We start from the raw sequence: 25,100 nt of genomic DNA, 5'->3' as shown, positions 1-25,100 counted from the left end.
ATCTGCGTAATTGTATCGGGCGAAGTTTAGGAAAGAATATTCAGTCCCTTCGATTCAAATATTTTTCGCTGTGTTTCTGTAGAAAATACGTGAGAATCTCTTGCAGCTTGATTTTTGGAGGCGGAAAATATCGAAGATACGATTATTCAAAGAAATTACGACGGACGAAAGCGAGGAAGTAAAATAAATGTAACTGCAAAAATTTACAAGGAGAAATAAAATGATACAGGTGTAGATACATGTATAAACATACGTAGAGATATATGGAAGGGACAAGGTTGATGGTCGATGTATGACTGACCTATTCCACTTGTGTCGGTTTTACTACACGGAAGTATTGCATTTCCACTGACATAAAGGGGATGAATCCAGCTCGATGTTAACAGAGGCCACACGGATCACTGTAGGTCGCGAATTGTTCTTTTCCTTTCTCTATTGTGTTTCCTCTTCCTGCTTTTCGACGCACTGCCGGCGTTTATCTTGTTCCCTTTTCGCTCGTTCCTTTTTTTATTATTTGTCCTGACACTTATTTCGTCGCGCGTCTGTTCCTTTTATCCGATTACAAAAATTGATCTATTACGAGGGATGAAAATAAATCGATTGAAAATATTTTTAATCCAATGGTGAATCTAAAGAACACTTCCCTCTTTCCCTCTCTTATGAGGTATGTTTACCTTTAATATCTGCATCTCGAAGCACGTGCAAGTGGGAAACTCTAGCTGGATTAAAATGGCTTAATAAAGTTCTACGAGTATGCGTTCTAATCTCTGAAATGACTTTCGAGAGTATCTCATTCTATCGGGTCGTAGGTAAGTTAGTTGTAAAGCTTTAACTGTGCCTGCTTATGTTACCGCTATAGTATAGTAGACTCACAGATACTGCAACAGGTATGTTTCGTACAACTGTGTCGTGTTTAGCCGATTGTTTTTTACGCCACGCGTTAATATTCGACGCGATACTTAGCACTATAGATACCAAATTCATCGGACTTCGATTCCCGTTCTTTGACTAAAAACATGTTGAAATTTTTGACAAAATTGATACACAGACGTTTATTGAGATTGAAACGTGATATATGATTGAAACGTATATATATGAACTTCTTTTATTTTCATCGTATCGCTTTAATTATAACCCTTTATTGCCTTTTATCATCTTGCTCTATTTTCAACTCAATTTGGCGAGTTTTATGTATGTTTCACGTATCTTGAGCATCCTCGCAGGGAAAATTTCAAAGCAGTACTATACAAGAAAACCAATGCTTTTAATCTTTACTCTGTGCGGTGGAAACTACCTGGGGACGCGAAGTCAAGAGTGTCACTTGTTTCCTGAGTGCGATAGCATTGCGCGAATGAGATCCCAGGTACTTGGAGGCCGAGAGCTAACACTTGCCTCTGCCTCGTGTTTCGCTTCGTTTTCATTCAGGTGTCTATTTACTAGTTAAATGTAATTTAACTCCTAGTCTGCCGGATCGTAATTCAGTTAAAATAAGTCGCTGAATTCGCGCCGAGTTGGTTAATTGACAGCAGGATGGAAGATTTAATCGTGCAATGGTGAAAAGCATGCAGAAATATTCGCACATTTTTCAGAAAATTTATTTACTTTTTTCTTTTGACATTATTCGCTTTGTAATCATATTAATGTACCATTGTTGGTACTCATAATATTGTCTCAAAGTAGCACAACGTTCGTTAAATTTAAATTAAACTCCCGAAGTGTAATTCACGCGAGCTACGTTCTTGAGTAAAATTTTGCACGAGCACTTATTAAATTGCATGCAGATGGGGGTTTATACAGAATATTTCGTACTCTATTGTATAGATATTAAACGAGTAATTTAACTTGGACAGAATATATTTTTGTGAATTACGTTTTAGCAAAACCCAGCCTTACGATTATTCGTTAATATTTAAACAGTTATTAATTACGTTTGGAAAATATTTAAATTTCACCGTAAAAAATATAAGCTTCAAAATATAAGCTTCACGTTCAAATTTTTAGTTGGCATTCAGGAGACTCAACTATCTGTATTCAGCTGGGTTGGAAGTTTATTTGCGCGAGTTTTATTTTATCGTTGAAAGCACGAGATTGTAGCTGAATTTTTTAGAAGAATAACTTATACACCTTGAAAGTTTCAAGAATTCCGAGCACACGCGCGAACCAAGAAAAGAGCACGTTGATTGCGAGTTATCAAAGTGAGAGGCGCAAAGTTTGCGGTATAAGTGATAAAGACTTTCAAGAATTTGTAGAAAATTTATCACGTCCAATCGACGAATGTGCATTAGAATTATATTAAAATTGCAAAATTTTAATGAAATTGTAATTTGAGTGGAAAGCGATACGCTTGTATTATTTCACCACTTGGTTGTTGATGGGCCAAGCAAATAGTTTCGATATTTTGATATTCTGCCAAACGAAGACTAACGACTGCGATTTGTATAACGAAAACTTTTAAGCGGATGTTAATTCGGTCCAAGTTTCCGAACGCGAGCACATCCGATCTTACGAAGTCGTAGAAACGAAGCTAATACTACCAACCCCGTAATTTTTTCGCCTGGAATCTCTCCGTAGCAGTTCTTTCTGGTGCCAAGAAATATACAAGAAAATGGCGTAAGTGCCAGCGACCTCGGTCGTGATGAAGCCACTCACGTACAGCAAAAATGAGAATCCGTACCTGTAGGTGAAGGGTGGTCCCTGAAATCGCAAGATTGCGTCCAAGATATTCATTCACACGGGCAATGATACAGATAAGAAGTAATCTAATGGCACCGAAGGAAATATGAGATCGAGAATTTCATCGTTCCGTATGATATTCCACGGTTAGGCTATGATTTCAACTAAAATTCCTCTATTGGAAATTTTTATTCGAGATTTTTACGTTTCAAATGAAACATAAACTTTTATTTTTTCGGAAATTTGTAAAATGTAAACAATTTCCAGCCGACTGAAACTTGAGATTAAATATATTGAGATTAATATCGATTGAAAATAATATGGCCTTTCCTTTTCTTTTTTCTTTATTTGAGGATGTGAACATCAAACGAGTTTTGGATATTTGACTGACCTGAAACGACGACCTTGGTCTAAGTTTGCTACCAACTTCAGCTTTGAACACAGATATGTACATCACCATTCCTACCAGCATTAACAAACCTGAAAGGGAAACCGATTTAATAACTTGAACGTTATCTCTCTGCAGCAGTTCTGGCGACAATTTCACGGGCTCTGAACAATTTAGGTAACGCGATTATTTAAACTTTAATCCATCTTCGTGCGTGGTACATTTACGAAGGTGGACATTGCATGTAGATTTAACCTACTGATGCTTATATAAACTCATCTTCGAGAACGGTGTAATATAGCCGAATCTTGTAACGGTGCTAATGAAATTTCAAAATGTCTCGTATAACACACGTGATATATTCAAAAAAGCTATCTACAACTGTTCGAATACTTTGGTGAGCCTGTGTATATCGAACGCGTAATATTTGAAAAGCGAGATGGAATTTTCTGTATTTGCACTCGGCAAAACGATTCTACAACGCAGTGCGCGTTTTTCAAAGCGGAATTGCTCCAGAAAGACGCTTTCTTCATGCTCTAATCCTTTGGTAGTTCAATAATTTTTTAGGTTTTTTATCCATTTTCTGCAAGATCTTTTTTTAAACAATAGTTTCGAAATTTCTTCTAACTCGAATAAAATATTATAACGATGCTATTTAAATGAACAAAAGGGTAATACTAGATCTACGAAATTCATTAAAATTTATTTTACGATCTCTCTTTTTTTTATCTTAAAAATTGATAGTTCTATTATAATATAATAAAACGAAGTTTAATTTCATACAATAGTTACCATCTTTCGATTGGTTCGTTTTTCTACAAGATACACTGTGTATTTTTTTATTTTGAACGTTATACGAACCAACAAGTTACCGCTTGTTTTTCTGCTTTCTGTATTCATAACCCTTTTTCAGAAAGTTAGTGTGCGCGAAGTATTAGGTGCAATATAAGCTTGGTGTACTTTATTACTCACCGGAAACTATGAAGACTACGCCGGCGACAAAGACGCAAAGTCTGTGTCTCGGGTGAGTAACGTGAGCCGTGAAGTAACAAACTTCGGCTACCACCAGCAGCGATGTTGCAGCGAAGAAGAACATTGCCGACTTGGTAACTGCATCTAGGTAAAAAATATGAGTATGACGGGCTCGACGAATGGGAAAAGTTTCTTGCCGAAATTTTTCTTCCCTCCATTCAACTATCCTTTGATCATCACGCGTAGATACGAGGATACCGATGAGATTTGTAGGAATATATTTCGCTTTGTTCAACGAATAAAGGATTTCAGAATAAAATTGAAACTTATTACAGTAGAAATAATTAGTCTGAGAATCATGGCGTGATTCAGCTCGCTGTTATTTTCTCTCGCTACTTTTCCCTTTTATTTTTCACTGCCATATTTCACCATACAAAACTTAATACGTATTTCGAAGTTATAAAAGCATTCCTGTCAGGGAAAGAAAATATAACTTAGTCGAATACGAAACTAAATGTATGTTCTTACACTACTGTTTCAAACACTCTAAACTTACTTTGAATAAATCCTATCACATCCACGCAATTCGTCGTTATTTTCAAAATTTTCACATTAAAAGCGTAACAACGAATGTTTGTAATACAATCCTCGTAAAAATCATAAATTCTATGCATAAAATACCAACAATCACCAGCGCTTTATAACGATAAAATAATAAAAATTATTTCAATTACAGTGAAAAACCCCGTAAAAAATGATTGATGTATGAATAAACGTTAAAAAAAAGGAAGGATGTTCTAAAATTTCGTATTGTTCTTTCTCACGGTTCAGCGAATGATGGAAGAAGAAGAACGAGGTTCCGAAGGACGGGTGAAAATCGGGATGGACAAATTGTCGGATCCAGTTTATCATGGATGGAACATCCTCCCGGCTGAAAGCATTTTCCCGCCGAATATTTTACGGAGCGTGTCACACTCGAGTTCAGTGCCGGACAGAGGACACCTAATCAACCCCCTTCAAAGGCACACGTCCCATATACTCGATCCGTGTCTCATTGATACTCACATGGTATTGCCATCGTTGAATCGCTGGGATCTGGGCTGTATTCCTCGTTTGGAAAATAGTCGATGCTCGAGCATTCGTATTCCATGCGGGAGCCTAGAAAACAAAAGAAAGTGATTCGTATCCTGGCCTCGATTCGCATCTGTGATACGCGCAAGCTTCTGTAGCCTATTTTCACCATATCGAAAAAGTACCAAAATAAATTCGTCGCCTGCTTTTTAGTTACGCGTTTAGTTGGAAGTTCCACCGGCGATGCGCAACGAGTGTTTCGTTTCTCCGGTTTCTAGCTTTATGGCTCTCGTGTTTTATATTTCATTGTCGCCAGAACACAGGTGGTCGTTGATAACGTTACATCGCATTGTAGCTTTCCGTTTTTTCTCTTTATTACCTGGCACGTTGTGTAGAAAATGCGCGAATTAGACGCTTCCTCGTCGTTGAAACCTCGGAGCAATTATACATGGTTGTTTTCAATTTCCGACAAACTTGCTATTCTGTCACACGACTCGTACGATTTACATTTACTAGTATTACCCGACCATTCATTCTTCTCTGTATGGGTTACTTCTTCTTTTCTTTTTTTTCAATAATTTCCTTCGAATTTTATTTATTTTTGATAACTTAAGAAGCGATAATAAAATAATACTTGGACCGCGCAATCAGAATCGTGGAAGTCTTCGGGAGGGAAAAGTGATTTTTCTGGATAGACGTTCATTAATACTTTCGTTAAACGAGGTATTATTTCCGTCATAATATAAAGCAACTAAATTCAATTGCAGAAATATCGTAATTCGATGTGGACTGTGATATTAAATCATCTTCTCTACTGCTGTATTGGCCAAATATTATTATTTCATCATTGAATCAGATTTAAAGACGATGGTGTCAAATAGAAATTTAACTTCTCGGAGGGAAAACTCGATGATTTGATTTATCGAATCTTAATTTTCGTCTTTTAAATTAAAATTTTTGCGTGTAACGATGTATTCGCTGGTCTAGTATTGATCTGTGGATTGAAAAGGAGGCAGTAATAAGAGAACTAAAAGCATAATTATCTTTTGATCATTTGACTACGTAAAAATGGAAATGTTCAAAGGGCGTCGCGAGGGAAAAGTTAGACGAGTTAAATTCAAAGAGAAAACGGGAAGCAGCGCATGAATGTAATTTATAAGACTTGGACTAGTAAATCATCTTTCTTCTCGTCGTCGTACTATCTTTCACGTTTTCCTCACAATTTTAGATTTAATTGAAACGAACCGTATGGCAAAGAGCGATAACCCGTGACTTGTGAGTTTCGCACTCTTTACTTCGATGTCGCGTTATTAGACCAGTCGTTCGTCACAACGCAATGGTTCTGTTTTATACGATTTGATTTATCGCGATCGATATCTCTCTGTGGCAAATCTTATTGCAATGACAGGCTTGCAATAGCTTCACGTAAATAGAACGCGAGATATGTCTCTATTTTAATATCATCTGCAGATGATCGAGGGATGTTTCCGGATGCGTTCGTTTCAAGATGTATGCCATGCAACGAGTTTTCTTTTTAATAAGTGGGACGTATAGTATAAGGATGAAAGACCTTTTCTCTCAGATAAAGCAGTAAAATGTATATTTAGACAAAGCGGGTCAATGTATTTCTCTAGCAATTAGCTAGTTTTAATATTTTATTTGGCGTTTAAAAACTTGTCATTCAAAACGGATTAATTTTAACATCCAAACATTTGTGAAATTCGGTCAATTGTCAGTCAGTAAATTTTTCGTAAATCCCTCCATGTTCATCCAATCGTTATTTACGGTTCATGTATTTGATGTAAAGTCTAGAAACGGGTGCGAAATCGGATCCTCGTGAAACGTCCATCAAAAATCAGTGTCCACATTCATGTTGTGAAATCGAAAGGTAAGAAGAAAGGACTAATATATACTTGGCCTATTAAATATTTTAGTTGTCGGTTAAAATATGGAAACGGTAAAGCGGAAACATTGTCGGGCAACATTTTTACAGAGCGTACGAAAAGAATACCCACAATCAAAGTTCTGCGAAGTAGATCTTGTCACGATTGAAAGATTGTCGTACGCTATATGCGTATGATGTATGGCTACGGTACTGTGGCAGAGATTTATAAAACTGCCTTTCAAATATGAATCAAAGAAACGCTATTTCGCATCGTTAAATTCACGAAAACAACAAATGTATGCTTTTATAACGTTCTGAAGTTGAAATGCTCGTTTGTAATTCCGCTCCACTAACAAAGCTACTTTAGTTTTTGCGCGCTTTTCCAACAAATACGTTTTACGAACATTTAGCCCATGAATCGATCATTACTTCCATCTAAACAGCTCTACTTTACACAAACAAGTACGATAATAGTAATTCATCTCAATTTGAAAATCTTTACGAATCAATCTATCGATTCGTTTCGTACCGACAACGTTCCCCACATGTTTTAAAATTAATACAATCGACAAATCGATACGTACAGTTCCAAACGATACAAAACGTTTGCGTAAAGAATATTTTTTAATATTCCTAATAACATTTTCCAAAACAAAACGAAAAATGTATATAAATAAATGACCAAAGCAAAGAAGTTGGATAATTACCGCAAAGATAAACAGCATAAATCACTTGTTTGTAACATCGTACCTAAATTAAACGGTGAGCCGCGCACTAAATAATTACGTTATGCAAATCATCGAACATTCCGTTACTCGATGCCGAAACTAAGCTGAAACAGGTGGCGAAGCGCGACCGTGTTTCCAGCGTATTTACTTTTGGTAATTGTCATTAAACCGAAACTATTACGCGTTACGGGGCATTAAAAAGTGGGATTCGCGTTTCTACCGATTACAGGCACGCGCGTATCAAGCGTCGATCGTTAAACATGCTTACCATTCGGTATTTTGGAACAAATGCCGAGGTGGTGCATCCAACTATCGAAGCGTTTCTCGAAATCATTCGCAAGGGAACGCAAAGCGTCGGGCTTTTATAGTTACGCAGCTCGCTGTGGCTGCTATGGGTACGGGAAAACGGAGAACGGGGAATTGGGTTGGCAGGCGTGGAACAGTCATTTCCGGCTCGTGCCGGAAGTCGGCCGTATTGCCTACCTTCGACAGTTGAGAATCGATATTCCAGGTTCGCTGCCGGCGTGCCCACTGACAGAGGTATACGTATAACAGAAATAATAACTTGCTCACGTCCACGTACACCGCGGTTCGACTATGCACTGCGGTCGCCGCTTAAGCGTAACATGGGAGAATTGGAAACACGCGCCCCTTTGCCAACTTCTCATTTTGGCAATTTCGTTTTTCTTCGAGAGCCGCGCTTCCGCGAGGAATGATAGAGCCTCGTTCACGGGATTGCCGTTTCACATATTTTCAGTGAGCCGTATTGTACCCTCAAATGGTAGGGGATTGCATAATTTCGATCGGATTCTTATGAAACCATTTCGGTGATCGAGATTGCTGTAACTTGGTCGTAATAGTATTATTATGTATTTTGGTTTTTGGTGACAAGTAGTATTTGTGCCAAGCGGGCTCTTACATCCATCTGTATATTTGTGGAAGTTGTTGAAATATGTTTGTCGTAGGGCGCAAGAGTGATTTTAAAGCGTCAGGATCTGGAAGAGGTTTTACGTGTTCAAACCTTTGCTTGCCTCTGACACTGGAAAATTCGCGAAAGTTTTGGTTAGAAAGTTTGTAAAGCATATGCAGATACGTAGTATTTTATGATTTAAGGCGGTCATTTTGGGAATATATTTCGAATATAATAAGAAGTTTCGCTAATGAAGAATTAAAGTTGTTCGTCGGAGAATTTCATTTTTTCAACTCGGCAATTTCTGCTGGGCTCCATATTGTCTAATTTCCGCTGGCAGGCTAATGCGGCCATCTATTTTAGAAATTCGCATATTGTAATCAAATTTTGGACATATTAATTATTAGTATAGAGAATACTGCACATAGGGACAGTATTATTTTTTGGTTAAAAATGGAGGAATGTTTCCAAGTTTGTCAAATAATTATGGTTGTGCACTATTATGGTATGTAAGTTTGCAAGTTAAACTCAAAAGGAGAGAGAATGAGAGAGAGAGAGAGAGAGAGAGAGAGAGAGACAGACAGACAGACAGACAGACAGATAGACAGATTATACATGATTTTGTTTATCACGGCTTCATTTAAAATTCTTGTTTCTTTAATTAAATTTACTCACGATGAAAATATAATTCGCTTAGTTTAAATTTTCTGTGTGTCATTCTCATAAATGTAACTCGTTACGATATTACATGCTGTACATCACACTCGTCTGCAGAGAATTCAAAATAAGAGCATAATTAATAGAATGTTTCACGTTGCTTTCAACATTTTCGTGTTTAGAGAAATTAGAAACATTATTTTAGAAAATTATAGAAATTATTCCAACAACTCCGAGTCGCTTGAACTTAAGCAACTTCAATCTAAACAGTGACTTTATCTTCTGTTTTCCGTATTATGTAGCACGAAAATTATCAAATCTCGGTCAAGCGGAGAACGAATTGATGTGCAAAAGTCCCAGAAAGAAACTTTTTCAATCTACGGGTCTAATTGAAAAGCATGTCATAAGCACTTTAATTAAAACGGACTTTCATTTCTCAAGCCGTTGAAATTTCCGAGAAAAAGGAATACGTGGCAGATATGTATTTTCGTGTTCTAGTCTAATAATGTTTCGATTTTCTGATGGCCATTTAAAGAAGAAGCGGGGATTCGTAGTGCGCCACGCGAGACCACGAACTGGAGATGAAGTTTACAACGAAATAGGGATCATCCAGTACAACTGCAGTGGGAGTAGCCGGCACGTTGTGCGACCGGTTTCCCCGGCGCGGCGTGACATTATTTAACATCAGCGTGGCTAATTGGAACAAACGGGTCTGGTTACCTGGACATGTTACGAAGACACTACCCTGGCACGATTACTCTATTAAATACCCAGAAGCATTTGTTACAGAAACCGAGTTTTAACGTAGCGACCGCGCATATGCGTGCTCCTATTGGATAACAATATCAAATTTGTCTTCGGTGAATTTAATGTCACACGATACTGATACGTTTATGTCTCGTTGCCTCTGTGAAAAAATTCTCTTTCACATCTCGCCAGTTACCTTTTTTATGCACAAATAATATCAGAGGACCGGAGAATTAAAGAAGTGGATCATGGTATCTGTGAAATACATATATGATATCATGGAATACATACGAGTTACTTGTATTACTGGTACGTTGATATTAAAAACCGCTAGATACTCGAACGATTCGATGTTAAATATATAAAAAGAATTTTAATATCAAGAGTCGCAAGTTTGATAGTTTCCACAGGAAATAATGATAAACGCGCTGGCAACTCTGTTAAGTACTGGCAAACAAAAAGGCTTGGCTGACTTTCGCAACAAGTTGCAAAATTGTGTACTGAAGCGCAACGAAGATTCTAAGATTAACAGAATTAACGGGGTGAGATGCATCATAAATCCTTCCTACGGGCTTCCGAAGAAAAGCACGGTTCTATAGTGGTATTAAGCTTCGCATGAAAGCATTAAAGCCACATTAATTTCTCACCGTGGATACTTGCGTAACCAGTTAAAACCTTTGAATAACCTTCATTCTTTGAAAAACGAAATGGTTACGAACGATATATCGCAAAATGTAATTATCATAAAACGAATAATCTTTGGAAGAATACAGACTAGCATAAGAAAGGAGAACGTCTGCGAATCAGTAGCCTAAATCGAAAAAGAGAAACAAGTGACCATCGTTTCTGGCTAAATCGGCTATGTTTTATACGCAATATTCTTTCTCGATCTCTTCGTCTTTGCCTCAATCTACAAAATTCGAGTTTCTTCGACCGAGATAAGAAGTTATCCGGTAGTTGGATGAGGACGAAGCTCTCCACCGTCGGCTCTTCTATTTCTTTTCCTTCTCGTTCTTGCTTTTTCTTGCTCTTTTTTCTTTATCCGCTGGCATAGCCAGGGGGCATCGCTCCTGGTAGGCGTGGAACTGCTTGGAGGCCGAGTGATGGCGGCAGCAAAAGGAGAGCGGTTTCCGGTGCCCTCGGTAACGAGTCATTTCCGACCCACTGTACTCGTCTCCTTCAGATCCTCTCCCATTCCATGCCGTCATTCCTATCGAGAGAGCCTGGACCGGAATCACAGAACGCTTCGCGAATATTACCAGTTAAATGCTTTCTGCCCTCGCCCCTTTACTCACTGAAATCTCAGCGGTGTCTGGCGAATGGATAAAGAACAGGATAAGAAGCGTTTATACTGGAAATCAACGATGATTCACCTTTGTTTCGTGGAGATTATTACTCTGTATTGATATAGCTTGATGAGTTTTTGCGTTGGATAAATGGAAGAAGAAATTAAAGAGGAATTCTCTGTTTGTGTCTCGGTTATTAATATACGAAGAGTGGAGTGGTAATTGTTCGGGATGTATTTATGAAATTCGTTAATAGGTGGAATAAGACTCGCGAAATTATTTGAACGTTTATATTATATTTGTATTAAAGACGTTGAAGGATATTCGCGTGATAGAATCTGAGAAAAGATCGTAGCTTTATTTTGGATACATATTGATTCATCCGTTTACTTTAATTGGATGTATGTAATTGTTAAGTTGATTATTTAAAGCTATGGCAATCGTATAGAGCAACAGGATGCAATATCAGATCACGATACGGAAATGTATAGCCATGGAGCAGTAAAATTAAAATAAATTGTTCTTATCAAGGAACATAAGGAATGGCGTTTCACTGTGCCGCGTGTGGAGTATACGTAGAGTATGTACATGTATATCTAAATTCTGTTGTGAGATAACAAAGTGGAATGGTAAAAGTAAAATGCTTTTCAAGTATTATGAGTTAAATGCCATTCCGTTGTTTTCCTCGGCCGAGGGAAATCTTTTCCTTTTGAGAACAGAAATATCTTGAAAAGCATGCAATCAGCCGCCAAAGGTATCTCTGAATACTTTCAACCTATTGCGTTCGTCTCATATTTAACTATGGTTAACGAGATTATTAAGACATTATGCATAGAAATCGTTTTTTCCTTGCCACATTATGATAATAATAGGATGGTAATAACACAGATTGGACCACGTCATAATCAATTAACGGTGGGACAATAATGGATAAAGTTGGTACATTGACAGAACACTGCAAGTTATAGTGGAGGAATATTTCAGCGGTATCTCGGCTCCGTTTAGACATTAATATTCAAAGGTTGAAGCACGTAGACCTACGTGTCTAGCAATGCAGCTAAGGCTGGACCTGCATGTAGCTCGCCAGCAGTGTCGTACGTATGAAAGTTAACAGAGGATGAAACGATTTATAATTTTCATGCATAAGATATGATACTACGTGTTGTGTAGCCGTGAAATTAAAAGTGCTAGAAAAATACATAAAATCCTGGGATTTGTTTACTGTTGGCGAAATGAACGTTCTAATTATTTGTATTAATCTTTTCCGTGTATTTCTTGACTTTATGAACATATTTTTAACTTTAATATCACTTCGCAATGAATACGATACCATGAATATCAAATAGATAATTAAAATAAAAATTTCATGAATACTTGTAAAGCAGAGAGAGGACCGCGACAGACAAATGCCAGTAGAAACAGATGGTACTATCCAGCCTTAAGAATAGAACGCACTAAACTCTAGCTATAACGTTACTCGAGGGATCTCGTAAGTCCTGTTGGTTAAGTATTCAAGAAAAGTTCACAAACGGCTATGCAAAACAGTTGAAACTGTGAAATTGAGGGCGATATCTCGAATCGTCGAAATGAAAAATCTACTTTTTAAGTGCACAAGTTAGTCGTGGAATTTATTCGTAGAACGTCCACGTTCCTTTACGAGTATGGATGAGAGTTGATTAAAATAGTTTCGAAAATATTTTAAACTAAAATTAATAGCTTTATTTATCTTTTAAAATTATAAATTATTTTAGTTTAATTGTACTATAGAAGAATTTATGGTAAAATAATTCCATTAAAAAAGAAAATATTCGGACAGAAACGTTTGGTACTGCGACATTTATCGTTCTGGAAATTTGTTAATGTTGACACTATTGTGTCCATTGAAAAATAAACTGAATGTGAACGAAAAATGAAAAATAAACTGATGGTGTTATGACAAAACGGAAACTCGTATTCATTTGAATTAGATACCTATCTCTAGCAGATGATATCGAAAATTCGTTTTCATTTTATTATCTTTGTACATTCGCTTGGCTATATTTTGAAACTTTTAATTTAGTTTACGATATAATGTGATTAAAACACGATAAAGTCATCCAAACGATGCGTGATATTTTAACACAATTTCGATTTCATATTTATTCGTTTCATTATTATTTATTTTAATCTTAGCTTTCATACGGTTTAATTCGATGTATTATCGCTATCTGCTGTCGCCAATAATATTGAATTTGTATTTTATTATTGTAAGCGTGCATGGTGAACAGTCACGCAGAGAAACGTCGAGAAAGCCCACAGGACACTGAATGTTTGTCGACAGGTAGAAAAGTTAGGAATACGTGATACCCAAGAGGGACAGAATCTAGAAGTTAGTTCTCACGTCAAGCACGTGCGGACGTTTGAAGATTAAACAGCTATACATTCTGTTAATTACTTCGATGCTTCACGCCTTTGTATTTTAATTAACATATTTAAATGTATCAATTTTAAAAATATTCCAGACAATCGATTAAAATGAGATTAGATAATGTATTCCATTCTCTCGTTTGTAGATTCTTTAATCATAGCATAGCATATCTTGAAAAGAAGATATTATCACTTCTTAAGTAGAAAATCCTTTCACAGAGGTTAACAAGTTTTGTAGAAATACGGGTTAAAAGAAACTGTAGGTCTTCGTGTTACAGGAGTGATTCAATTTTCTTCCGAAGAAGCTAGCTAATTCGCATTGTTCGAGGGAAATTAGTTTCTCCTGAGAACTTAGAATTGAATACTAACCAACATAGTCCAATGTGCAATACAGTGGTCATTTTATTTTATTTTTATTTCAACGAAGAAAATTAAGTTTCTTTGGAACTCCCCAATTTTATCGTAGACGATTCATTTCTCTTAAGTTACTATATAATTAATTTTTGAACCATTTTCTTTGTGAAATTATAATATAAGGTATCTTTTCATAGTTTCAATGGTATTTTCTGCGAAACGTATAACGCTGTTCCTTGGAAATTTTTTCGCTTTACCTAATAAGCAACTACGGCATATACGTGACTATTTTATTTTCCCCTTTATCCTTTGATACGGTTCAGAGCTTAGGGAAAAGCTCGAACGACGCTGAATTAGATTCCCTTAAATACAATTTTGTTCGTTGGAGTACTTCGGTGTACTTTCAAAGAAGGTCCCAAACAATTTTCCGGTTTCACGGTGCTTCCTTTCACCGGGAGTTTTTTTCAATTTCCGTTATCGTTTCCCACTATCGTATCTATTTCTATATCACTTTTCAAACACGATGCGAATAGTATAAGCGGATCGGTCGTTACAATTCGCTCGCGAATTCTCCAAAGTGTCTGGTAATGCTTTCCCACGGAATTGAGGTTGGCTTAAAATGTCTTTAAGAATAAAAAGACAAACGGAATGGAAAGTATACTCTGGTATACTACGGAAAGAAATTGCGTAGTAATAATTTTGAGTATTTTACTCGTTTTTCTTATTTCTTTCTCTCTCTCTCTCTCTCTCTCTCTTTTTTGAACAGATAGCTAAAGCTTTCATTCACATGTACATTTGATCTATTCCGAGCTGGTATGTCCGGCTGGTGAATGCAATGACAAGTGCTGAGTCAACATTTTCTTTAGCGCCTCTGTTACTATTGATGCTATCGCGAATTTTCCAAAATTTCCACTGTCATTCGTCACCTTTCGCATCTTGGATATCGTCTCATGTTATTCTACTCTTGATAATATATTTTTCAAATCCACTATGATTCTATATTGTAACAAAATATCGTCAAGTATATATTCTAAGCGTATGATTTTGAGATTTTTGGTACTATTCTTTTTTAAAAGAAGTAAAATCACATCGCGACAGTTTTGCCACCGATTTATTTCCAAGTCAATCTTCGTAACTCTGCTGTTTTTCTCAACTTCATAAGCAGATTACGAATTAAGCTGATTCCGGCAATTATAAGGAATGTCGTATCTTGTTTATGGAAGCAATGATGAAGATTAGCATAATATTACCCCCTCAAGTATTACGGATTTTGCTAATGCTGAAATATATTTCTCGACTTATTCCCAAGTTTATATTTGTTCATTGTTTAGCACGCGAATGGGTGCAGCGAGTAATTGAATTATTCAATGATTTATTAGCCTTCGTATATAAAAATAAATATTAACAAATAAGCACGGAACGTTTCCTCGTTGAAAAGCAAATATTTCATTACAAAGGAGATAAAAATGGAAAATAATAATTGGCCAGAAGGATGAAACAAAGTTATAAATAAATTCCCAATGGATACATAACCATAAGCTTGATCGAAGCTGAGTGTTTACAATTGTATCGTGAGGTATAGAAACTTTGTGAAAGCTACTTACTTATAGCAACGCAGACTCTCCACAGACCACTGTACGTAACTTTGCTGTCAGGCTCCACAGAAGCATTCGATGAAGTTTTCGGTAGTTTCTCTTCCGTCAAAAGCCACTCTCCTGTACTGATAGCGACGGTGACGACTACCAACGACAGCATCGCAGAAAGACCGGAAGCAATACCAAGACCACTACCACCGGCGTTATTGGCGTTAGTACCAACTACAACACTGCCACCAGATGCACCAGTAACAACACCCCCAGCACCAGCACTTGAAGAACCGGCACTGCCGAGGTTGTCGCAACACCAACAACAACAAGACATCACCACGTGCCTCCCTTTTGTCATGGGGGCATCCCAGCACCAGCAATCAAAAGCTTTTTGGTACTTTTCGTTTTTATATTTTAATCTCTTCTTTTCTCTTTTTTTTTGTCTCAAGGATTCGTTTGGATCGGTTTAATCACGACGATGACGATAGAACTTGATGATGTATTTACTTCTAAGATTTTTCTCACTAGATTTTGCCTCCTTGTTCTAATATTTTTCTGTGTATGTGTTTTTTTTTAAATGTTAAATTTAAAACTCTTGGTTAGTAATTATAATCGATATGTAAGAACTTAATGGCGCTTCTGGTCATTTCATTATTACACTTCATAACGCTTTTTTAATAGCATATATCTTTGGAGTAAAAATCTTCTGAGTTGAAGCACTAGGTCGCTTCGTGAGTGTCTGAAGGACTGTACTTCGGTTATAAGTTCTGTTATTAGATATTTACAAATACTAAAATCACAGTCCTGTTTTTTAACGATTTAACAATTTTATAATGTTTTCGTCATGTTAAGAATTTTCCTTTTGTCACTTGAAGGATTGCGTTTATTTAAAAATATTCCTCAAGAAAATCTGGCTGGCGACCAAGAAACTTGTGAAAATCCGGTTTTGATGGAAAGAAAAATTATTGTTCTCTCCTTTATTTCAAGGTTCCCCTTTATACATCGTTATTCTCGAAGTTATGTGCGAAAGTTCGTGACGAAGCCGATATTGGAAATCGGTTGGCACTGGATTCGTCCGTTAACACTTTTCATCGATAATGCAGTGGAAGTAACGGCAATAACTTATTTCCACCCGAGTCTTATCGTGGGTATCTGCAATCGAAAGTTTTCTTCTGTCGTGTCTTGTTCTCTCTCCTTTATTCAAAAAGGTTACGCACGTTTGCGAAGTTACAGTAATTGCAAAAGATAGCCTAAACAGTAGCAAATTCTTGATAAAACATTTCCAAAGCGAACTGGTTAAAAAGTCGTCCATCAGACGATGACAAACCACTCTTGGTTCGATAAATTTTTATCGAATAAACATTTTCGCCTACAATTTATGATGAATGGTATAATTTATCGAGAGAGAGTGAGAGATATTTGCAACATTTTCATACTGTTTTCCCAAGGCTTTGGAATAAACACTTCATCGTTGAAGGGAAGGCAATGGATGTTGACGCGTAATTTTTCATTCGGTGCTCGAAGGGAGCTCGACGTGATAGTTTCAGCGCTGTGTACGCGTAGTGATGAATAGTTATGGGCTGAATTTGAAGTATTGCGTTACACGCCGGCGTCAAGGAGTATTCTTCATTTGTTACAAACACTTTGATCGCTGTATCCTAGATAGATTTAAGGAAGACTCGAAGACTATTCCGTGGAGGATCGTACCCTTCGGCCGTCGTGCAAACTTAGGAGTTTGCAGTTTGCAGTTCGAAGTTCGTCAAGGTGCCCACCAGTCGTCCTTTCCCAAACTCTGCAACAGAAAGGGTCGGTCTGCAGCTAAGATTTATGAGCTACGTGTGAAGCTGTTGAACGAAACATTTCTAGAATTTAGGGTGTATTACCGAAATTCATAAATCTTCTGAGCTAGCGACAACTACGTACGAACTCTGAAATTTAAGTCAAACTTTCCTGCTTTATTGGATCATATCGAACGCAGAGAAAATACGAGAGACGTAGGCAGCACTGTTAGAGCAGAAACGTTTCTACATCTTTAATCCATCATCTGGGTATGCTGAGTTTTCTTTGATATTCCGCGCACGAAACAAGCAGTATAAAAGATTGTTTGACATGTTTCCAATGCTTCGAAGAGTTTGCAGGAAATTCTTGAATCTTCTGGTAGTCAGTAACGAAGTTAACGCGAATATTCTTTTCACTATCGTACAATGAAATTTATTGCATTCTACATTTATGTATCATTAGTATTGAATAAGTTACAAATCTATTGACATTTACAGTTTGGTCTACTGCATATATTTGGCCAATTGCATATATTGATTTCATCTGACTTTAATTGGTGGAAATAATGATTCCTATCGTCCGTGAAAGGACTCGAATCTACTGCATGATATTTCACAGACGGCGATACAAAAGACATAGATTATAGACGATTAAGCAGAAGCATGGACGAAAATCCACAGCGAAACATGCAAGAGCGGTGATGGAAGCCGCAAGATAGTCAAGTGTCGAAGCCTCGTTGGATTATCATGCCCTCTTGAGTTAGTCGACTCGGCAATGCTCGAGGATCCTCGACGAGCATATCCCAGTTCCCAAGCAAGAAAAAGAGGCCGAACGAGAATGAAAAAGAGACTCGAAAAAAGTAACCCGCCACCCTTACGCATCTTGTTAATCCTTTAATCGTAATTGAATCGACGTTTCGGCCTTTTGCCGGGGCCACGAACAGAAATTGAACTTTTAAGCCGCTACTCGTATAAATTTCATGGAGTTCCTATTAGCGTAATCCATGAACTCGCCACGGCAAGCCTCATCGAAGACCCTTTGGGTCGCGACTTTTCATCGGGCGTAACCCTCCCATCGCCACCCTCTTTTTAACCTGGTGCCTTATCCCGTGAGGATTATCGAAGTTCAGACGAGCCCGGATCTTTCGATTCGACAGCGGCAGAAAACGATCGAAACAAAAGAAAAGATCCTCGGATTAATGTACATTGAAAACCCAACATCCGAGATAGTTACGATCCTTCGATTCGAATCCCTGAAGCCTTGATCCGTTCCTTTGATGGACGATATTTAATCCTCTGATATTATCGAGTGATAGCTCATAAGAGTGACTAGAGTAGATTGGCTTAAACCAATTTAATTGGTTAAATAAATGAGTTGTTTAACTTTAAGCCAGTTATCTACTCAAGTGTTCATACAAGTTAACGTACTTGACTCGACTTGTTGTTGTTAGAAAATTTAAGTAACAACCGGAGTGTTCATATCGAGGAGAGAAATTTGGAACGGTTTGATAAAAATTTGAAAAAAACGCAACGTCTTTATATTTATGCAACAATCGTCAAATTCATATAAGACGCATGGACGAGAATTAAAAGTCACTGTTTTATTCCCGACGTTTCTCACGTTCGAAAAAGCTGCTGTCACACGTCGTCGTTCAATACATTTAATTGAAAATGATGGCGCCGCACCTGCTTTACTTCTCGGTTGTTTGAACGTGAGTTCCATGCCTTCTGCGAATATAGCGCACAGAGGCGACAAAATTCAGCCATTTAGATGAAAACTCGCGCCTCCCTGTAATTTCGTTTTAGAATTATTTGGTCCCGGGAAAACTTCCAAAGTAGCGTTCGCAGGTGTGGCTCGGGGCGATGTGCAGTTACGCGGGTGTCTGCTCACGGGGTGCAAATGCACGTTGCGGTTTTATCGGGATATCGCGGTGCGGGGGCGGAGCAATAGAAGTTCTGGTCTGGTTGCGCAGTTTCGCATCGTAACATGTGACTTCCAGTTTCTACTTTTCAAGTGGGTGCTCGATAGTTGAGTGGCTCTTCCAACTTAGGAGGGTTGTTGCTAAGAGTCGGTTGCAAAACTTGATTGTGAAGTTCTCGCAAGGAAATATCAAGAGGTTCATCCTCTTACCACTTGAATCTTCTTTCGCCGATTCTCTTCACGCTCTGTGATTTGATTATTGGTTAACCGCACTGTTAATTGCACCGCATTCAGAAACGTTGATTTCATTTCGGCTTAGATTTAGAATTGAACTGCCTTCTCTGACCCGATTGAATTATACAGGACGACGATGGATAATGTGCTAGGCAATTTTATGAACTGAAATTTCGCCGAACAAAAGAGCTAACTTGCATGATTATTTAATTCGTTTTAACAATGAATATTTTTAGATGATTGAATTCGTAATGGTTGGGAAAAAGAGAAAGAATCGTAGATATTTGTACGTTATAAATCTTCAGATATGAATAGAGGTAAATGTATCATTAGAGTAACATAATGAAAAACGTGAACCATTAATAAAGCTGTTATCGTACCGAGCGAAATGGCGAGACTAGGAAATGGCAGCTCAACAGGTGATTAAAATATTAACACGATTTTGTAGCTTAGTTACTGGCGCAAAAAGTGCAATTAATTTGCCGCAATAATATAGATTGGAATTTTTCGAGCTGTCTCTATCTGAGCAGCTATGGAAAATTCTCAATGTAATTCTGCGACAAAGAATGATGGAAATTATGTACAAGTAATCGGTTAAACGGTGCGCAACGTCGAATTAGAAATTCTTATATCTTTGTGAATCTTCATTTCCTTCTTTATTTGTAATTATTAGAACAGAGTTGGAACAAAAGCGCGAGAACATCGCAGAGAGAACGCAGAACAAGTTTACAATATTGAAGGATTTACGAAGACGAACGTGTTTCTCGAAGATCACGTTGCTTTGTTTTATTTTCGCTACGTGTTTCTGTGAAAAAGAGAGACGTGGCATGTTTCTCTGAAACAACAGAATGTAGGAAACGAGAGAATATCGTGGTACATAAAATATGCTTCCATTTAGCGAGATATTAGAAATGTAAGAGTTGTTCTCGGTTTAATTCAGAAAAAATTCTTCGATGAAAATTCCGATTAATAAACGGAGGAGGCAGCAAGCTTTTAAGTAATGTTGTTAAAACCCAATTACCAAGTTGTATCGATAACGTATAATAAATGTGTCTGGAGAAGTTGCTGTTAAAATTTGTCAGGTGTTTCTGGAAAGTTCTTTCCAAACTGAGTATCCTGGACGAGTTTCGCGCAGCCTACTTTGCCGAAGAACATTTGGTCACACCGTAAGAAGCTTCTGTACTGTAATGCAACGCGGGAATGATTCAACTTCTTAATCTCAGCCGTTTGAGATGCAAATGTATCTTCTTTGCTCTCGTCACGTACTTTAAAGTGATCTTTCTCGTGCTGTTCTTTCGAGAGGATCACTCGCGAGTTCGAAATTACTAAGAAAGAAAAATCAACTTTCCTTCGGGGCTCGGAGATTTTTATTCGCACGATGAACGGACACATTACGACGTGTGAAAATATCTATAATCGCACTCTGATTTATATGACGATTATATCTATTTACTCTTTTCTAATTCCGAATTTTACATCTACTGTTATGTAGCTTATCAGCGACGAAATTGACAGAATTTCGCGATTTTCTTTTGTGTCAGAGGACTTAAATTCCGTGGCAGAGGACAATGGAAGTATAGTAATATCCAATATACAATAATTTACCATGTAGCTATTATAAATTCCAGCAGTACAAGAAATAATTGCAAAATAATTTCATTTATTCCGTATCTATGGTAACGCGAATAGGGAATATTTCCTCCCAGCCGCTTGATGGTTTATTTTTCCACAGGAACTGGTTCGAATCGATCGTAGTGCTTTGCAGAAAAGCTTCGTTAAGTACGGATAATGAAGCAACGATGAGGCGGAACTGCGCCAAGCGCAAGCAGGGCTTGCTTACTCGCAAACCATGCGGCTAAAGAACAAGTAATCGCGCAAGCGGTATCATTGCAATCACGTCATTCGAATCTAATTGCAATTGCTTTTCCCATTACTCATTACGGTTACTGAAACAAGGCCATCGTCAGCCAGGAAAACGTTTTAAGGTCGATCGTTCCGCAAAACCTAGTTTTTCCTGTTTTTTTTTTTTTTTTTTTTTACCAATCTGCCATGTACTTGTGGTTACTTAACTCTGCAACGTAATCGTTGGTAATTTTTGCGATTGATAAGGTTTAACTGACGATAACTTTTAGATGGAAAATTTGCAGGAAATCTGCAGCTAAAACAGTGTTTCCAATGTTGGCTTCCGTATAAGGATTTAAATTTCGTCAAAACTTTAAATCTACGTCCCGTAATATACCCTATTAGCTCATGAATAAGAATGAAAGGTAAAAGTTTCGATGGAAGCGACGACGGTAAAGGACGAACAAGGAAGATAATCAAAGTGAAAATGTAGATAACAAGAATCGAAGATAAACTCAAACGAATGTTCTTTCGTCAAAGCGCGACAGTTTGACTTTAGCATTGAAATTAAATTTCTTTGAACCACTCTCCTTGAGGAGGGAAAGTGAAAGAGAGAGAGAGAGAGAGAGAGAGAGAGAGAGAGAGAGAGAGAGAGAGAGAGAGAGAGAGAGAGAGAGAGAGAGAGAGAGAGAGAGGAGAGAGAGAGAGAGAGAGAGAGAGAGAGAGAGAGAGAGAGAGAGAGAGAGAGAGAGAGAGAGAGAGAGAGAGAGAGGGCTCGTCGCATTCCGCAAATTTCCGTAGAGATATAGTTGTGAGCAAGACTGAGCTTGGATTAAATAACGCATGAATGAAACTAAGGGAACGAAATAATTTAGACGAAGCTAAGATGAATCTTGGCTTTAGCGGTAGAATGATTCAAGAAATCTAACTTTTTTCCCTTCAACATGATTATAACTTTAATCAGGAATTCTCGAATACCGTACGTGTAATAATTAAAATGTGAAATAATATATTTACTGGATTATTGAAAATTTTGCGCTGAAATTTGCGTTAAGCAAGGGATTTTCATAGAACTATCAATAATGTTCTTTAACGTCATGCATGTGTTTGTTTTTTATCAAATCACATCTTTTAATCCAATGATGTTAATGTGTTTCTTACACGAGATATTTGTTAGCTTTAGAAGTATATTACACGGGGTTCAAGAAACGATTCGATTTGTTTTTTCAGCACGAGTGCACCACAAGACTTGTGTATCGATTTCTCGTGAAATATGCACCCATTTATACCTTCGGCTAGGAACACGCAATTAAAACGCAATTTTCCGTTCTATACTTTAAAACTTTACGTGATGCGAGAAAGTTCTAACGGTAGATGGATTTTATATCCATTAAAACGCCGCTCGCCCCCGAGGCTAGTGAGAGTAATTCGCTCTTTTTATTTCATAATATGCCGTATAATATTTCGTATTTTAGGTTTCAGAACCGTGCGTCCTATCCTTCACGGCTAGGTTTTAATTAATCGGATTATAAGTAGCGTCAGCGAAATTGATTTTTGCTAAAAGAAGCTGAAAGCGCTCATCCACCACGTGCGGCCATTGACTGCCATCCCTTTGCTACTTTTCCCTCAACTGTCATAAAGACTAAAAGCGATTCACACAGTGATCTTTTCATTTCCTCTATTTTCCTTGGACATCTCCTATGTTAACGAAATGTTTTTACGGGAAACGATGAATAAATATATGATGCAAAAAGAAGAAATAAATAAATGAAAAAGGAATAAGTACATACCAATATATAATTTTAACGATTACGTTCCATTTATTTGATTAACGTTTCATCTTTCGAAGGATTTAGAATTCATTTGAAATTAATACGAAGAAGGTAGTAAAATTTTGCCGCTAAAAAAGTTGCCGTATAAATTTGTTTCATGCAAAACAAGTAACTTTGATTATTCAGGTCAATGGAAAGTTAATATAGCGATAAAATTTCGTATTTAGTATCGGTATAACTTCTATCTCGACGATTTAATTGACAAGAAAGCTCCGTTTTTCCGCCATTTTAGTTCCACTCGGCCAAGTACTTTGCGTTTTCCTTGCCCTTGCTTTTTCTTCTTCCTTTTAATGAAAAATGTGGGGGAATACGGCACGTTGCCAGACTTTTACTTCGCGGTCGATCGTTCGGTGCAGCTGAGTTGCGAGGTGCCTCTCAAATATTTTAAGGACGCTTTCCAATATCGCCGGATCGGTATTGGTATTATGATTTCGAGATCAAAGAAACTAAGGTAGGACTAATTTTCCTCTTAAATTAAAAAAAACATCACAATATCCTTGACTTTTAAATTCGTCGAAAGAAAACTAACAACTTGCCCCATTAATCTAGAGCACAGAATTTTTCCATGTTTTATAACTGTGAATTAAGATCCCAGCGTGTGTTCACAATTCATTTTACGCGAGTTACTTCTATTTATTAAGGATTGGAAAATTATAGGGCACGGTATTTTACGATCACAACATTTTTATGGATCCATATTTTCGAAAAGGCTTTTGTATTCAAGTGATATTTTTGGTCGTCGAAAGATTCTGCAGGTGACCCGACAGGCGTTGAGGTCAACCCCCGAGGGTAGCCGTCCCTACCATTTATAATCATGTGTGTCCCCACATAGGGAATTTCTACGAGAGAGGAAAGGTTGGAAATTTATCGAGATCCCTGTAAGACAAGTAAACGACCTGAGTAAACTCTATTTCGCGTGGAAAATTTATTTAAAAAATACTCCGTCCCAAGAAAACAAAATTTCTGCCAAATACCTCGATATAGAAAAATAATTTCGGAACACGTTCAAATTCAGATTCTTTTAAATCATTCTATTCTAATTTCTTTCCTTTTTGTATCTTTATCTTTCTGTCTCTTTTATCTCTTCTCATATTTTATTCTTCGCATCACTTACTAGTATCATAAAATTTCTTGATATAGGTAGTCGAAGAATTCAATGGACGATCGGTACAAACGTACTCTTTTCTCTTTCTCGATAGAATGTCACCGATTTTCACAGAAAATGAAAAAAAATTTAGTTCGACTTTTTTCGTCGACTGCGCTTTATTATGGTTCATAGGAAAATTGTCCGAAATCGGTATTTCACTGTCGCAAGTGCGACAGTTTTGTTGTAAGATGCGCTGCGAAGGGTGAGACAAATGGCGTGGCTCGCACAGAAACGCAATCATCCGTCTTACTATTTTTATCTTCGCAGTAACTCCTTTTTTGTTACTCCATAAGCAATGCAGCTGAGAAAAACCGTAGACGAGAAGTTGAAAACACGTCTTCTTCGAAGAACAAAGGAAAGATAAAAGAGAATAAATTTGTCACGTCGCGTCGTACGTAATTTGCCAAATAACTTTGACAATGAAGAAAAAGAAGAAACTTACGTTATCCTCGGTGTACTTTCTCCGAAACGAGAAAATTACGAATTTCAATTTGAAGAAAATATTCGAGTTTAATTCATCTTCAGTACTCGTTGAATTAAAGTTGATGGATTCTTAGCTTCGTTTAGAACGTAGCTCGTAATGGTGAAACTCTGTTTGGAAAATTTGCATGGACGGTACAATTACCCAGACGTTTTGCCAATTTATCGTAGGTTCTTTAACGCTGTTTTTGCTTGATGGTCGT

The 25,100-nt window shown here is 37.3% G+C and overlaps 1 protein-coding gene across 2 annotated transcripts in view; it reads right to left on the bottom strand.

Moving 5' to 3' along the window:
* The window catches only part of LOC126923074 (voltage-dependent calcium channel gamma-7 subunit), a 39,690-nt gene that overhangs the window by 4,001 nt on the left and 10,589 nt on the right, over positions 1 to 25,100 (bottom strand). The window contains exons 2-6 of one of the 2 annotated variants that reach the window (XM_050736103.1): positions 15,682 to 17,455; positions 5,099 to 5,191; positions 4,034 to 4,177; positions 3,065 to 3,153; positions 2,539 to 2,694 (exon numbers count right to left, since the gene is read on the bottom strand). In XM_050736103.1, coding sequence (XP_050592060.1) covers positions 2,539 to 2,694; positions 3,065 to 3,153; positions 4,034 to 4,177; positions 5,099 to 5,191; positions 15,682 to 16,021 — 822 coding nt within the window. In that variant the 5' untranslated portion in view covers positions 16,022 to 17,455. Of the gene's footprint in view, positions 1 to 2,534; positions 2,695 to 3,064; positions 3,154 to 4,033; positions 4,178 to 5,098; positions 5,192 to 15,681; positions 17,456 to 25,100 lie in introns of both variants that reach the window. The other variant, XM_050736104.1, reaches the window with a different exon arrangement.

The sequence above is a fragment of the Bombus affinis genome, chromosome 13 (genome assembly GCF_024516045.1).
Source record: "Bombus affinis isolate iyBomAffi1 chromosome 13, iyBomAffi1.2, whole genome shotgun sequence".
Taxonomy (NCBI): Eukaryota; Metazoa; Arthropoda; class Insecta; order Hymenoptera; family Apidae; genus Bombus; species Bombus affinis.
Note: the sequence above shows the minus strand (reverse complement) of the source record. Positions and strands in the feature narration are given on the sequence as shown.